The sequence below is a fragment of the Musca domestica genome, unplaced genomic scaffold, assembly GCF_030504385.1.
Source record: "Musca domestica strain aabys unplaced genomic scaffold, Musca_domestica.polishedcontigs.V.1.1 18, whole genome shotgun sequence".
NCBI classification, from domain to species: Eukaryota; Metazoa; Arthropoda; class Insecta; order Diptera; family Muscidae; genus Musca; species Musca domestica.
In genome coordinates, this window is record NW_026712238.1 from 4,993,960 (window position 1) to 5,012,149 (window position 18,190).

Here is an 18,190-nt window from a genome sequence, read left to right on the forward strand (position 1 = left end):
AAATGGAAAATGTAGGACCTCAGAATATGTCACTGATAGAAACTCAAAAGTCTTTAAAATTATACCCTTGGTGTAGACTTTTGTGTCTTTAGAGCTAGAATCTTGTCGAATATTTCAATTCATTTCTTCACCATTTAAAAACAAAAATTTCTAAAGCGTATTCCCACCATAACTGTCCGAACATTGTTTCGACACCCCAACGTTCCATACTTAATTGTGCTAACCAAACTAGTTTGGCCCAGAACACGCTTGTGTCTTAAGTCTTTTGTTTCGCTTTAACTAAATTGCTGGCAAAACATAATTTTCCTACAAATTAAATTATATGTGTCAAACATGAAAATATATTTGAAATAATTTCGACAACTATTTCTCATAATTTTTTGGTACGGTTATAATAAGCACGGAAACACACACACAGACACACGCATAAAGTAGCTGATACTTCTTTGTAGAAGCTCGCACACACAACGAACAGACAAAATTATGTATTTCCGTTTTTGCACATTCACGATGAAAACACAGAGATCGTCATGTGAAAATTTGGGAGCTGTAAGAGGTGTATTTGAGGCTTCTCTGTGAAGAAGAAGAAGAAAAACGAAAAAAAACGCCGCTCAACCAGCCATGAAGGTCAGCTGAAGATTAAATAGTTTTTTTAGGGTTTTTTAGTGGATTCTTTTTCCCAGATCATCTTCAAGCTGATTTCGGTATTTGGCAATTAAAAATTAAAACTACAAATTTGTGGATTTCCTTTCATTTTGAAACAACAACACCACCAGCCATTAACGGATGGGGCAATCTGCTTTGATGAAATATGAAATAAATAAATTCTAATCAATTCTCGTTTTTATTAGAGGGTGGCAATCACAGATATTTCTGTTTTTATAATTCATTTTATTAACTTTTTTACGGCGGTTTTTTCGTTGTTGGCTGAAGTAATAGCCGATATTGTGAAACGAGTTAATACTTCCGTTTGATTCTGATATACTTTAATGTGTTTTTCTAGATTATGTATTTTTTTTTTTTTTTTTTTTTTTTTTTGGCAACCAATTGTTTTGTTGCTGAACATGCGAAAATCAATGTAAACAAGAAAACCAACCAACAACCTACACCCAGTGACGTGTGAAGATTGCCGATAAGTGGAGGGGGAGTAAACAAGTATCGCAAAATAATGAAAGCGAAATTGTTGAACGCTTTGCCTATAATTGGTAAATTAATATACCATTAAAGTTGTGTTACTTTTCAATTTCGAGACGTTTGGCAAAAATTAAGTGGAATACTTTTAAAACACTTATTGACTCGATTTTTGAAAGTAAACGAAAATGAAATGATAATTTTCAAAAAATACTTCTTTAATGGTTTTAAAAATAATGCAGTGTGGAGAAATTTTGTGGGGGAGTTTTAAAATGTTTTTTTTTTTTTTTTTGTCTTAATTAATTTTTTAAACAATTTACAAAAAATATCAGTCCGGGCAACCGATTATATTTTATATATCCTTTAAGAAGGAGATTGTTTTCAAGAGGAATCAAAAGGTTGGACCAATATATCACATTTTTTGTAAGAGGTTTACGAAGTTTGACAATAATAGGACACCAAATTCACATTTTATGTGATTTAGTATTTTTCAAAATGTTGATATTTCCCTGTTCGCTCCGTTATCGAAATGGATCAATGCTATTCATTGTACAAATTGAGAACTTAAGCCTGGTATATTACAATTATTCACCTTTTTCATTTTTCTTTATTTATATTTATAACCTACATCGCAAGGTGGTCATTATGTCTTTGTGCATTTGTTTGTAACAGGCATGAGGAAACGGGATAGACCCATAGTTCCTTTTGATGATCTGCATAGAATCACATTCTGAGTCCGTCCGTCTGTCCATGTATTTTTGTAAACAAGGTATAGGTCGCATTTTTTCCCGATCCAGATGAAATTTTGGATAATCGGTCAAAATTTAGATATAGCTCCCATAAATATCTTCTTCCGATTTGCCTTATATTGTGCACCAAACGTGAAATGTCAGCCCAAATTGTATAAAATTTTGCACTAGATTAGGCCTGAATACAGGCAAGCAAAATTTGATTGAAATCGGTTTAGATATAGCTATAGCTCCCATATATATTGTTAATCTGATTTGTTGAATTTGTCCTCCGCAGCACTCTGTAACAACAATATTTGGAGAAATATATCAAATACAGCTCAGAAATACCTTTGCTAAATTTTATCGAGATCGGTTCGGATTTGGATATATCTCCCATGTATAACTTCGTCCGATTTACCGTTTATTGTGCACCAAATGTCTAATATTTGCCCAAATGGGATGAAATTTGGCACTTACGACCGAATTGAGTCTAGAAACTAGTAAGCCAAATTTGAAGATCGGTTCAGATATAGCTATAGCTCCCATATATATTGTTCATCCGATTTGTTATATTTGTTTGCTTGCGATATTCAGAGAAATATATAAAATACAGCTCAGAAATATCTTTGCCAAATTTTACCGAAATCGAGATTTGGATATAGCTCTCATATATATCTTTATCCGACTTCAAGTTAATTGTGCAGTAAATGGGAAATAGAAACCCGAATTAAAAAGGCACAAATGCCTCGGGAAATTTAGTAGAAATCGATTCACAGGAGGATATTCTTCTCATACAGGGTGAGATGAAAAAAGTGCAACCAACTTTAGGCTGCTGTCATTTCTAAGCCACTCGTCCGACAGCTGTTAAAATTCCAGTGACAGATCATTATATTGTTTACAGGCGTACAAAAGCATTTTGGTGAGAATTTTCCAGAAAAAAAGTTATTCGTGATGAAATTCAAACGTGATCACACTATCACTTTATATTTGGCTGGAAAACCACAAGTGGCTATCGTTGGAGCACTCCGGCATTTAAATGTGAATAAATCTTTTGTGTCTCGTACCATCGTTCATTACCGTGATATTGGTAGCGTAGCCTGACGTCAAAGAAGTGAACAGCAACATCAGCAGAATGGGTTGGAAAAGTAAAGAAGCGACTTGATCGAAACCCGCGTGGCAGTGGCCAAAAAATGACTCGTGAGCTGAACATGTCGCAATATCCAATTCGGCATATATTGAAGAATGAGCTCGGTATAAAGCCATTGAAATTCCAAAAAGTGCAAGAACTTACACCGCAACAGAAAGAAAATAGACTCAAGAGAGCTACAGAGTTGTTTCGCTTGGCCGAAATTGGTGAACTGGCGAATTTGGTTTTCTCTGTCTCCGATGAGAAAACATTCGTTGTCCAGCAGTTTGTAAACAAACAAAATGATCGTTTTTACTTGCCAAAGAGGTCAGCTGAAAATGTGCACCTTCGGTTGGCCACCAAAACTCAAGCTCCGGCTATGGTGATGGTGTGGGCCGCCACAACAGCCGATGGTCTCTCTCCGTTCGTATTAATCGACCAAGACATCATAATAAATTCCGAATATTATCGCGAAAATATTCTGGAGGGTGTATTAAAGCCTTGGATACGCAAACATTTTGGCCGCAGACCTTGGATATTCCAACAGAACTCAGCACCATCGCACTCAGCACGCGCCACCAAGATGGTTACAAAATGGGGTTCTTCGCTTCATTTCCAGCGCTCAATGGCCACCAAAATCTCCGGATACCAATCCGTTGAACTATTGCGTCTGGAGTATTTTGGAGAGCAAGGTTGGCACTAAAAATTACCAAAGTGTCGATCACCTCAAACTAGCGCTTTACCGGGAATGGGCCAAAATACCGCAGAGCAACATTCGGGCAGCGTGTGTCGGTTTCATGGGCCGTTTGAAGGCCATAATTCGTGCCAAAGATGACCAATTCGAACAAATCTAAATCTATTCTAAAATTGTATGCTATTTCCGACATTTTTGCTTTCATTCAATAAAATTTAAGAAAAAAATGTAAATATTATGGCGTTTGACTTTGTTGCAATTTTTTTATCTCACCCTGTATATTAGAAAACATCCTTAATTCCGAACCCATTTCATTCGATTTTTTCATAATGCTATATAGTCCTGCACAAATGTTATCTCCTGTTTTGCCCTATATCTGACATGCAGATTGGTATTCAAGGCAATTTCACATAAAAAATCAATTTCCAAAATGCAAGACTTCTGCCGTGTTCGTATTGTTGTTCATGCAAAATTCTGCGTCGATTGGTTTTTAATTGTGACCCGTAGAGCGACTGCCAAATCAGGAAAATGTTAATGGTCCATGTGGACCCCTAAATATACATCGTTAAAACAATTGGCTTTTTTCAGACCTTCAACCTACCTGCTTGCGAAATTTCACAAGAATCGGACGATAACTGCGAGCTGAATATAATACCCCCACAACATAGTGTTGAAATTGAAAATTGTCAGTCAAATATGAAAAAAAAATTACAAAAAATATTCAGTTTTTTATTGCCATATTTTTGGGTGATATTCTTAGATTTTATCTTTTTCTGGCAAGAGGTAATTCCGAATTGGTAAGAATTGTCACAATCAGTCGTTCTTGACTTATAAGCGGAATAACTTACACCAATTTCTTGTACACATAGATTGTACCTATTTTTCTATGTACCCGCTATGTAACGGTTAGAAATGACATTTTAATGTATTTATGATTTCGCCGGGAATAAAAATATTCGCTGTTTATTGGAAATAACAAGGACAGACGGACATACGTAGCTAGATCGACTCAGCTCGTCGAGATAGGAAGATCCAAATATAGTTTCCTATGCCGGGGATCAAAAGTTCACCGGAATTGCTTCAAGTTTGGCGTTTAAAGTTTCAAATGGATACTACATCCTGAGACAGAAAATTGTCTGTGCAAGTCCACGTCTTCGTATAGCCCCCATATAACAGTACCCCCCTATATTCGGTATTTTTATGATTTTAGCCACATTATTCACCGGAATTGTTTCAAATTTGGTGTCTGAAGTTCGAAATAGATAGTATAGCCTAAGGCAGATAATTGTCTATGCAGGTCCACGTCTTGCCCCCATATAACGGTACCTCCCAATATTCGGTATTTTGATGATTTTAGCGTCATTATTCACCGTAGTAGTTTCAAATTACGTATTTAGAGTTCGTAGTGGGAACTACAGTCTGTGACAGAAAATTGCCATTGCAGGTCCAGGTCTTCGTATAGGCCCCATATATCAGTACCTCCCGATATTCGGTATTTTGACGATTTTAGGTACAATACTCAACGAAATTGTTTGAGATGTCATACTTGAAGTTCGTAATGGAAACTACAGCCCGTGACAGAAAATTGTCTATGCAGGTCCAGGTCTTCGTATAGCTCCTAATTAACGATACCTCCCTATGTACGGTATTTTGATGATTTTGGCTACATTATTCACCGTTTATTTCAAGCTTCGAATTTGAATATGGTAATGGCTTGTGGCAAACAATGCCTATGTAGGTGCACGTCGTACAGGCCCAAATATAACGGCTATATTCGGTATCTTTAAAATGTTAATGTTATCTTTTTCGAAAAATTTCAAATTCTTTCTAAATGGTGGAGGGTACTTACTGCTTTTTTACTTGTTTGTTTTCTTATCATCGAAACAAATTGATAATAACCCCCACACATAGTGTTGTGGGCTTTAAAAATAGAATTACATGTCTTTAAAATTTCCTCAATAAAAAATATCCTGTATCTGTAAAAAGGAATTTCAGCAATGTAAACAAAAATTAGAAATTATTAATTAAACGTCGCTAACATTTAGCCGATTTCGTTGAAGAAAAGATGGTTTGTTTCATCTTATTTAATTCAAAAAAAAAAAAAATAAATAAATAAATAAATAATAATAAAATGAAAAATAGTTACCTTGACACGTTGTGGCACGCAATGTGACCATCAGCAACAGCATCCACAGCCATACACCTCCAACTCTTTCGCTGCCCTTCATTTCAAGGTTATTCACCATTTGTGACATTTTTCTTTTACCATGTGCCAGTGTTGCCAATATGAGGGTTAATAACATATTCATAAGGGCCCCAGAGCCGTTATCTATTGTTATTATGATATGATTACAGTGAATGTATTCAATATTCGAAATTTTTGATTAAAAAGTATCGAGTGAAATTTTTCCTCTTCCCTCAATATTTGCTGCTGATATTCGTTGATGGCGATTGTTGTTTTTATTTTCCTTTTTTTTAAATTATGTAAATTCAGTTGAATGCGCCAAATGACGACGTACTACATATTGCGCGGCAACACGTCAAATGTTGTTGAACTATGTAAGCGATGGCTGCTGTTGCCTCCGCTGCTGCTGCAATAACAGCTGTGTTTATCCGCTGCTGGCTGGATGTTTGATAGAGCTGTGTTTGTGGTACATGCAATTACTGGCTTCGTTGGTAGACAAGTAAGTTTACAGTTGCCCTGGGTTTATATATTTTAAACTTCAACAACCCGCAGTTTTTCTTTAGGTTGTGTTGTTTTTTCTTCTCTTTTTTTGTTGTTTGGTTAATTTTTTTTTTATTTTTTTATTTTATTTTCTGTGGTTTACCTCTGTAACCAGTTGATGAATTCGTGATTTTTCATACAATAATGAAGATTTATTTTCTTTCGTTGTTTATGAGAATAATCACAATACACTTCACAAAAGTCCATATGTTTGTTTGTTGTTAGCTAAAGATCTGTCAAATGCAAAAGAAACACACACATACATAAATATATATGTTGAATACAAATGGGGTTTTTATAGATGTTGTTGTGGTGGTGGTGGTGGTGTTTGTTTACGTTGCTATTTTTTGGAGAGCATTCAAATATTTGTTTGTTGATTTTACTCCATCATCTCCATCAAATTGCAAATTTTCAACACTTTTCTCTTGCTCTCTGTCACTCTCCCTCTCTTTATCCCCAAAGTTCATTCAATTTTCTATTAACTTTTATCTCATAGCCATCACATACATACAATTAATTTCCAGTCAATTTAAGATTCCCCATGCCCATAAGGAGCTTTAAATAAATATTTTAAAATTATTGTTGTTGTTGTGGCTTGATTTTCAATTTTCTCACGTGTTTATTTCTTGATGATGTATTATTTTTCTATTAAATCTGCAGCTGTGCCAATGAAGTGAATATTTTTGTGATAAATGAACATAAGGTTTGTGTCTTAAGTCTTTTGATTTTCTCCACGTTTCTCTCCCTCCCTCTCTCTCTCGGTCAGTTGTAAATAAAGTAAATTTGCAAATTAAACATAACATTTGGAGGACATATTTCTATGTTAAGCGGATTATTATTTTTCTGCATTTTGTGGAAGCATTTATTTCCTTCTTAAAGAACATTAGTTGTCCCACAATGGCTGGAATATTAAAAACGGAAGTTTTAAGTTTTTCTTTAGAAATGCTTAATTGCATTGTGTTTAATATCATTCAGCATGGGTTGAAACTAGATTTCAGCTCTGTGATCAGTGTTTGGCTACAATCTATTGTAGAACTTAATTTTGTTTACAATTATTGTCTGATTCTCATATAATTGCTAACTTTAGAGGTGCAAAATTTTCGGTATAAAATATTCTTCTATTGTGAACCTATTCCTTTAATTTTTTTAGATTAACAGACGGACGGAGACAAATACCATTGATGGGCCAATCAAACTTTTAATACCCTTTTGTTTTCCAGGGTATAGCAACAAACAAGTAAGGGCGAGGCCACCATGTGATACCCTTCAACACTATTATATGTTGGAAGTCCCCTTACTTCCAAATCCATTTTGGAGATTTCCTTTTTAAAATAATGTCATAAAGCCCTGCCCAGATGTTACCCTTAGTTTTTTTTTTTTTTTTTTTTTGACCAGGGGCATTTGCCCAATATTTACGCACTCCGTCGTGTATTCAAAACAAAACAAAATATGATCCGATGGTCATCCAAAATGCTAGACTCCTTCCCTGTACTTAGCTCTTTTCTCATGCAAAATTCTGTGTCGATTGGTTTTCTATTGTGAAAATCAATCACTGTAGAGCGAGAGCAAAATCAGGAAATTTTTAATTTTTTTGGTCCATTTGAACCCCTAAATCTTCAAAGACAATGGGTTTTAATGCTGAACCTAACCCTATCCCCATGCAAAATCGGACCATAATTGCGATCTGTATATAATACCCTCAAAACATTGTGTTGCGAGGTGTAGAAAAACTTTAGAAATTTGACAATTAAAAATTGTAAGTCAAATTGCAAAAATCGCATGCTATAAAAAAAATATGACAAAACATTGAAAAAAAAAATTAACAAAAAATATTCACTTTTTTATCGGCTTATTTTTCCGCGATTTTCTTAGATTTTATCCTTTTCTGGCAAGAGACCATTCCAAATTGATGAGTATTCTGAAAATCAGTTCAGCGGTTCATGACTCATAAGCGGAATAACTAACATAAATTCCTTTTACATTCAGATTGTAACTATTTTGCAATTATCCGATATATTGGTTATCAGCATCACTGCAATAGTCAGAAGTGTCCCTTTTTTGTGATTTCGCTGGGATAAAAATATTCACTGTTTGGTGAAAATTTGTGTTTTTTACATAAAAGTTATCGTCTGCTTCACCCGCTAAATATTGTCCGACAACTGTCCAAATTGGTATACTTTTGCTCAGCCCTAATCTAGCCCCATGCTAAATTTCACGTCGTTTGGTCTACATCTGTTACCTGTAGATCAACAGCAAAAGCAGGAATTTTTCCTGTTTTTGGTCCATTTTAACCCCTAAATAGTTTGCTATCATCTCCAAAAACAATATGCTTCAATTCTGACCCTAACCCCACCTCCATTTTCGATTTCGTGAGAATCGTTCCATAATTGCAACCTGTAGTGTAATTACAAATTATCATGGGCTGATGGACGGACGTACATAGCTAGATCGACTCAGCTCGGCGAGATATGAATATCCAATTATAGTTTCCTATGTCGGGGACCAACACTTCGAGGTGTTACATAATTTTTGGCCCAATTAAACATATAATACCCCAAACACATAGTGTTGTAGGGTAAAAACGTAAGACAATCAGGAGTTTCGAATATATGGGACTACCCAAAGAAGTACAAATACCTTAATTTTATGGTTGGCTAAGATTATTTGTAAAGCGTTTTTTTTTTTTTTTTTTTTGACCTGATAATCTAGATCGACCATCAATTTAACGTGGAAATTCGCATACTTCAGACATTGAACTTTAAACTCTTTCATATAGTTTTAATTGGCTACATCTGGATCCGTTCGAAAAAACTCTATCTGAACTTCATATAAAATAGTATATTCGATATTTTGATCATTTTAGAGGAATTTTTTCAACAGAATTGTTTGAAATTTTCAAAGTTCCTTCCAAATGTTATACAAATTTTGGATCAGCCGAAATTAACTGCATTTTAACTTGTTTAAACTCAGAATCTAAAATTTAAAAGTTCTAGCTTTTCCCGATCGCTGGGTAACATAATTTGCACATTTTATTACTTTTTGTAACCTTCATGTAAAAATTTCCAAATTCTAGCTCACGTCGGTAGATCACCGACAATGTTCTATGACTTTGTACAAATAGAGTTTCTTGTATTTCTAATATGTACTTCCAAAAATATTCACTAAATATCTCAGACTTTTTTGATAAGCTTTTAGTCCCAATATTTTTTATTTTATTTATTTTTTTTTTTTTTTATTTTAGTTGGTTTTTATTTATTTTTTTATTTATTTCATATTTATTTCTTTTCTTTCTTGTTGAAAATGCCTTTAACTTTTTATTAACAGTCATACTTCGCTTCTACAACCTCTTCTGGAAGTTGTTTCCTCACATATCTAAATCGTATCGACCGTTTGCTTGTTTATGCCACTCATACTCTTCTCTTGTTGTTGGAAACTCATTTCTTGTTGTAAACTCATTATTTTCTATATCTCTTTCATGTCATTTCAAACAACAACAAAATAGATTAAACACAGATGTTCAAATTTTATGTCTCAAACGCAAATGGTTTGTTTTCAAACACAAAACCCAAAAAGAAAAAAACATCTGTCGTTTGTTACAGTTCGAATTGTTTGATAAACATAAAAACAATACAGTATTTGCATACAGATCGTATTTGAAGATCTCATGATGGTAATAAAGTCACAACAATGTTATATTTTGTTCTGTTTGCAGTGATGATGTGGATTAGACTCGTATTGGGACATGAGACAAATCAAAAATAATGAATGACATTTCTATAGGACCATATAGACAAGACTATGTAGAAATGTTTTTTAAAATGAGAAAATCTTAAAATGACAAACAAACTTGTAGAACTTGTAGAATTCTAAAAAAGATCTCCTTATATAAAAATTTACCACATTATAAAAGTCAAGTTTCAGTTCATTTGGTTGGAAATTGTGGCTTCAAACGATTAAAAAAGTTGGAATTTGTATATGGAGGTATAGCAAATTCTGGTCCTATATTGAATTTTTTGGCGCGGAGAAAAAGTGCCTAATGAAAAACCAAAAGCGAATTCCACTTCATTGGCCGTTTGAAGGCCATAATTCGTGGCAAAGGTTATTCTAAAATTTAATGCTATTTCCGAAATTTTTGCTCTTATTTAATAAAATTTAAAAAAAAATGTAAAAATTATGGCGTTTGACTTTATTGCAGTTTTTTTATCTCATCTTGTATATGTAGGAGCCGGTTTCCACCAAATGAAAACGTACGTCCCGCCATTATTTGCACAATAAACCCGAAAGCGGATTAAGGATGCATATGGGAGCTATATTCAAATCTTAGCCGATCTCGATAAAATTCTGCAAAGTTATTTCCGAGCTCTATAAGATATCTGGTACCAAATATGATTATTACGAATGTCAGGTACTTAAATACCAAATCAAATGAAACATATATATAGGACCTAAAGCTATATCTGAACATATTTTCACCAAATTTGATGTACTTGCTTCTAGACTGAATTCGGTAGGATGTGCAAAAATTCAGATAATTTGCACTGATATTGGCTGTTTGGTGCACAATTAAATCGAAATCGGTTTAAGATATATATGGGAGCTATATCCAAATCTGAACTGATCTTGATACAATTTGGCAGAAGTATTTATGGGCTGTAAATGATATTTGGTACCAAATATCACTTTTTTGGAGTGCATATTACGAATGCGAGGACTTAAACACCAAATCAAATAAAACAAATATATAGGGGAGCTATAGCTATATCTGAACCGAATCTCTCCAAATTTAATTTACTTTCTTCTAGACTAAATTCGGTCTGATGTGCCAAAATTCAGGTAATTTGGTTTGATATTGGCCATTTGGTGCATAATTAACCCGAAATCGGATGAAACATGTATATGGGAGCTGTAGCTATATCTGGACCGATTTTCACCAAATTTGATTTTGCTTCTAGACTGAATTGGTCGGATGTGCCAATATTGAGGTCATTTGATATTGGTCATTTGGTGCTCAATGCATAAATCAAATCAGAAAGTGGTTTTATGAAGATCCTCAAAAGTAACTATGGGTCTATCTCGCTTCCTTCTCCATGTTACAAACAAATACACCAAAACATAATACCCTTACCACTATGTGGTGTAGGGTATAAATATCACATATCTCATACAAAGTGAAGGCTGTACTCAATGGTCCAAATATAGCACGTTGTAATATTCATATCAGACTTAGGTAAGATACGAAATCGACCATGTTTTTCCACTTCCTCGGAAAATCACCCATAAAGAGCCATCAATTTGAAAAATCATAATGCAAGTCAAAATATATTTTAATAAAAGGACATAGGCTAAGGGTATAGTTTGTTCAAAATTTATCTTTTTGTGGAGAAACTGAGGTCCGATATTGCCTATTTTGCCAGACTTGTCCTAGCACCGATACAAATTTGCAAAGTTTAGACAAAATGGGATGATCCTTTTTATTTCTTTAAGGCAAATTATTTGCTTTGGAAATGTTGACCTTTTATCGGTGAGGTAATAGAAGGATAAAAATATTTTGTTTTCAAATTAATTATACCTTACAACACTATACGTTGGGAGTATTATAAGTTTGATTGGGCCAAAAATTGGGTAACACCTCGAAATATTGGTTTCCCACATAGGAAAGTACATATGGATCTTCCTATATCGCTGAGCTGAGTCGACATAGCTATGAATGTCCGTCCGTCCGTCTCTCTATGTTAATTTGTAATCACTCTACAGGTCTTAATTATGGCCCGATCTTCATTTAAAATGAAGAAGGAGCTAATGCCAGAATAGAAGTCCATTGCTTTTGGAGATGATCACATAATATATAAGGGTTGAAATGGACCAAAAACTTAAAAATGTGCATTTGCTCTACAGGTCGCAATTATTGACCAATCGACGCGGAAGTTAGCATGGGGTTAGAACTTAGGGCTGGGCAGAAGCCTCCTTATTTGGATGGTCATCGTGAAAATCACAAATAGACGTTGAACTCGAATATATAATATATATATAAAGGAAAGGGATGTTAGCTAGAATGCTTATATCTCAAGAATGGCTGGAACGATTTTGACAAACTTTGTCAATTCAGAATGCCTTCTTGCCATAAAAGATATATAATTTTGTAGTTTAATATAGATTTTGTAGTATTTTGTGACATTTTTTATTTTTTCATATTTTTTTATCGCATGCGATTTTTTCAGTTTGACTTATAATATTGAACAGTATATTTTGTAATATTTTTTCACCTTACAACACAGGTTGGGGTTATTATATACAGATTACAATTATCGTCCGATCCTCACGAAAAATTTCACAAGGGTAGGGTTAGGTTCAGAAGGACTAGGCCTATTATTTTCAAAGATGCCTGCAATACATTTAGGGGTTGGACCAACAACTAAAAATGTTCCTGATTTTGCAGCCGTTATACACGTCGCCAATTGAAGCCAAAGAACACAAAATCTCGCATGAAGTTAGAGTTTAGGACAGCCGGTAGAATTGGCCACTACTTTTGTGTAAAAAAATGCCAAGATTACTTACAGATGATATCCGAAATACACAAAAGGCGAACTTCTGGTTTTTTAATGCTGATTTCGTTGACGAACATTGCCAAATATCGTAGACAAGAAAATCATATAGATGAGTCTAAATTTGGAGATACAGAGGGATCTCTTGCTTTTGGAGATAATCGCAAAATATTTAGAAGTTCGAATGAATCAAAAAGAAAACAATTTTCCTGATATTACAATTGAAACCAATCGACACGGAATTTTGCATTAGAAAAGAGTTAAGGGCATGGAAGAATTCTAGCATTTTAGATGACCATTGGATAATATTTTGCTATGAAATGAACGACAACAACTAACAGCACGACGAGTGGGAAAATATTGGGCAATTGTCTCTATTCAAAATGCTAAGGGTAGAATCTGGGCAGTGCTCCGTGACATAATTTAAAAAGCGAAATCTTCCAAAATGGATTTGGCCATAAAGGGGCTTCTAACATATTGTAGTGTTGTAGGTTATCACATGGTCGGCCCCGCACGACCTTAGGTTACTTGTTTTAATTAATGTTTTTACAATTTAATATTTCTATGGTACCTATATGCAAGAATTTAAAAAAAATGTAATTCGAAATTTCAGTAACGTGGAAGAGGAGAGAGATTGCTACCTCTATTAAATTTAAATGCATTGAATATTCAAAAACTGTTTAAATTTCATTTGATTAGATTATATTATGCTTGGCATAGTCCACCTTTTTTTCCTTTCTTTACTGGATAATTTCTGATTCTTATACCCTAATATTTTCAGGCACCTCAATTATCAAAAGTCATCCATCGGTAATGTTATGTGTGTCCCCCGCCATGAATTATTTTGATGATTTTATCAATAACAAAAAAAATTTTGGTTTTCTATTCCAGGAATTTCATTTTTAAATGGCAATTAATTAGCAAATTGCTCACAACAAAAATATGCAAATAATATTTAAGTCAAGCTATTAGCGTCTTTTGGGTAAACTCTTTCTTCCATTCTAATAAATGGATGTTAAATCTTAAATTAATGCATTCCCAAGTTGCTTCTAGATTATCTAACAAAAAATAATAGTGACCTTTTCGCAAAACACACTTTTCAGAAAAAAAAAAACAGAGATATGCAAATTTCTTCAATTTTGGTTATAAAGCGATCACGCCGTGATAGCCATAAATAATGTTAGGGGTTCACAAAATTGTAAAATATCCATTTATTGTTTGGTTTTTTTCCTTCGTTACGAAATGGACATTTTTGAAAAATTGCAATATATCCAAATATGTGAATTGTATTTTTTTATTGTTATTGTTTGGGTTTGTGATCGGGTTGCTTTTGTTTTTGCCCAACATATGATTGCACTGCAAACATGTTTGTGTCTTAAGTCTTTTGTTTCATTGCTGAGTTGGTAACATTTTGTTGACTTCACTTCACTTTGCTTGTTTTTTATTTATCGAGAACTTTTTTTATTATTATTATTTCGTTTAACTTTTGCCTGTGTTTTTTGTTTTTGCCTGCCAAACCGGAATCCGAATTTTAATATTTCGCACTTGGTGTTTTTTTTTTTTTTTGAGTATTTATATAACAGTGAGTTTTATAAGAACACAATATTTTCCACTGTAGTTTTTTTTTTTTTTTGGAGAATTTAATGGAATTAATTTTAAATGCAACCCACATTGGAGCTTATTATTGTTGAACAGACATTTTTTACACGGTTTATTTTGAATTCAAAAACTTTTATTTTTGTTGTTGTTTTTTGGTTTTATTTAAAGAAATTATTGACTCCATAAACGTAAACGTTATTGAAAACCCATTCAATAAAAATCCTTTCTCTTTACACACGGACACTGGATATGGCAACACATTGGCGGTATTTGTTTTTTTTTTTTCGATTTTCTGCCACAGCTACTACAGCTTGACCGCACTGTTGGTTCACTTTTGGCTCGGCCGTGTGTGTGTTGTTTTTTAGCCAAACACAAAAAAAAATCAAAACAAAAACAAAAATTAATTTAAGTAAAAAAACATGAAGCTTGCAAACACGATTGCATTATAGACTGGACTAGGCGATAGCCAACAGCAACCAGTACAAACTACAAAGTAACTGGGCTTATTAAAATAACAGCAACAACACCACTGCGATACAAGACAAACACCACCAGCAACAAACAACAAATTCACCGAACGACAATAACCACAATGTCTGAGCGGCAACAACTTTAACTGGCTGACCTCGCTTTAATTTTAATTTAAGCAGCGTTATTATCTGGTCCAAAGCCCATGGAAACGCCAACAAAACACACAAAAATAGAATTACGATGGTTTGCTGCTTTAAGTATTTTGGGTTTTCGGTCAGGCAAATAAATTCTTCAAAATTTTCATTTTCACACCTTTCCCAAATTACAACAACAACACCAACAAAAACGTTACAAGAAAACTGGCCACTGTCACATTCAATTAACACACCAACAAATTTTTGTACAAATGCCAAAGTGTTTCGATGTCTTCTTGTTGCAATCACTCACTGACTGACTCTGCTGGAAAAGCACACAAATTTTGAAAACGCACACACAGACACACACCCGTACGCACACAGATCGCCACAGTTTACAAGAACGACGGCGACAACGCTCTAAAATTCGTTAAATATTCATTCGCTTTACAACCGAATTTTAACCGCTTTTACCTCGACGACCCGCAGCCAAATAAACGTTGTGATCCGTTCGAAACGTCAGCACGTAATGAAAGTTGTCTCATAACTGGTTTAAGTTTTGCGCATGTCAGTCAGTCAGCGTACCGCTTGTCTCCACGTCTATAGCTAGTGTAGATTTCTCAGCGGTGCGCAATCGCAAAGCTTTTCTGTTTCTCCCATTAGGTTTTTTCAATATTGCTACCGTTTTGTGTGAATGGTTTTTAGCTGTGCGCCACTAGTGTAGAGTTGGTTAGCGGCGTTGTCTCCACATAAATTGCCCCCACCGAACAACATACCAACAACTACAAATTCACTGCATCAGGAGTGATTGTTTGTTTTTTTTTTACAGTTTTAATTTGTTTTATTTTTCCCACACAATACAAGCGATTACTTTAAGGTTATTTTGCGATTGCTAAAATTCTGAAGTGGAAAATTGAGCGCCACACTATGGGATGGGGGTTTAACCGACAGATGTATACCTTCAGCCAATGTTCGATTTTTTAAATATATTTTAACGTCTGTTATGATTATTCAAATTTTCGACCCTTCGACCCTCCTTCCGAAGGAGTGGGCCAATATTGACGATTTCCTATAGGACCTAAATAAATATAATATAAATATTGCGACGTGTCAGGTTTGGATTATATCGACTAATTCCTTCACTTTATATGCGATATGTGATAATTTTTAGAAAATGTTAAAATGTGCGTAAGTTACCAGATATAGTCGACTGAAGTATTCAATTTTCATACTTCATCCAATACAGATAAAAATATTGGTATGGCCAAAATTACAAGAAAATCGAAAATGGGGGAGGTACCAGAAGGAGCGGACCGATATTGCCCATCTCCTAACTCGATCTTAGTCTGATAATAATATTATCGGGCCAAAAGGCCCAAAGGGTTGGCTTTTTATTTAAATGTTTTCTACACTCCTCCAAAATAGGGAGACTCCCTCAAGGCACAAAGTGGCGGATTTTTTAAAGGCTTTTTTCTAGATATCTTCAATGCGTGGACTTCTTGAATATATTTTCAAGAATACTTTAGAGCTCGAATATGTGTTTCTTTTTCAAAAAATGTAGACTCCTCTTAGGCCTGAAAACGTGGACTTTATAAACATTTCCAAACCCCGAAGGGTTCGAAGGCGCGTATTTTCAAAGATTTTTATATATTTCTCCAAACTTTTCTAAACTTTTTTTAGACTTCCCCAGGACACGAAGGTGTGGATTTTTTCTAGATTTTCTTAGGACCCCTCAAGTTCCATAGTCGAGGATTTTCAAGGATGTTCATATACAGCGTAAGATGAAAAAACTGCAACCAACTTAAGACTGCTGTCACTCGTCCGACAGCTGTTAAAATTATTTCAGTGACAGCTCATTATATTGTTTACAAGCGTACAAAAGCATTCTGGTGAGCATTTTCCAGAAAAAAAAGTTATTTCTGATGGAATTCTGGCGTGATAGTGTGATTTCTTTATATTTGGCTGGAAAACAACAAGTGGCTATAGTTAGAGCACTCCAGCATTTAAATGTTAATAAATCTTTTGTGTCTCGTACCATCGCTCGTTACCGTGATACTGGTAGCGTAGCGCGACGTCAAGGAAGTGGAAACAGCAACTTCAGCAGAAATGGTTCGAAAAGTAAAGAAACGACTTGATCGAAACCTGCGTCGCAGTGGCCGAAAAATGGCTCGTGAGCTGAACATATCGCAATATTCCATTCGGAAAATATTGAAAAATAAGCTCGGGGTAAAGCCATTGAAATTCCAAAAAGTGCAAGAACTTTCACCGCAACAGAAAGAAAATAGACTCAAAAGAGCTGAAGAGTTGCTTCGCTTGGCCGAAAGTGGTGTACTGCCGAATTTGGTATTTGCCGAATTTGGTATTCCCCGTTATACAGCAGTTTGCAAACACACAAAATAATAGTGTTTACTTGCCAAAGAGGTCAGCTGAAAATGTGCACCTTCGGTTAGCCACCAGAACTCAAGCGCCGGCCATGATGATGGTGTGGACCACCATAATAGCCGATGGTCGCTCTCCGCTCGTATTAATCGACCGTGGCATCAGAATAAATGCCGAATATTATCGCGAAAATATTCTGGAGGGTGTATTAAAGCCTTGGGCACGCAAACATTTTGGCCGCAGACTTTGGACATTCCAACAGGACTCAGCACGCGCCACCCAAGAATGGTTACAAAATGAGGTTTCTCGCTTCAATTCCAGCGCACAATGGCCACCAAAATCTCTGGATACCAATCCCTTGGACCATTGTGTCTGGAGTAATTTTGAAAGCATTCTTTGCATTCCGGTTAGAACGACAGAGGGCGTAAATATACAGCAATTGCCTTGAAATTGTTCATTGTTTCATGAATTCGATCAGAAACCATGAGAACCAATTTGCAAGTATTAAATGGACTCTTTATTAAAAAAGAGCAATTATATTTGGAAGAAGTAGTAGTTATAGGGCTATCTTTAACTTGAGGGTTTCGTCCATTGACAGAAGGATTTCAGTTCTACAAACTTTACCGCAAATTATGGTGTTGTAGGGTATTACAGGATC

General features: G+C 34.8%; 1 protein-coding gene across 1 annotated transcript in view; it reads right to left on the reverse strand.

Annotated features, from left to right (window-relative positions):
- Positions 1 to 6,640, reverse strand: part of LOC101890697 (sushi, von Willebrand factor type A, EGF and pentraxin domain-containing protein 1) — an 89,804-nt gene extending 83,164 nt beyond the window's left edge. The window contains exon 1 of the mRNA XM_020034777.2: positions 5,829 to 6,640. Coding sequence (XP_019890336.1) covers positions 5,829 to 5,991 — 163 coding nt within the window. The 5' untranslated portion in view covers positions 5,992 to 6,640. The remainder of the gene's footprint in view (positions 1 to 5,828) is intronic.
- Between the last annotated feature and the right edge of the window lie 11,550 nt (positions 6,641 to 18,190).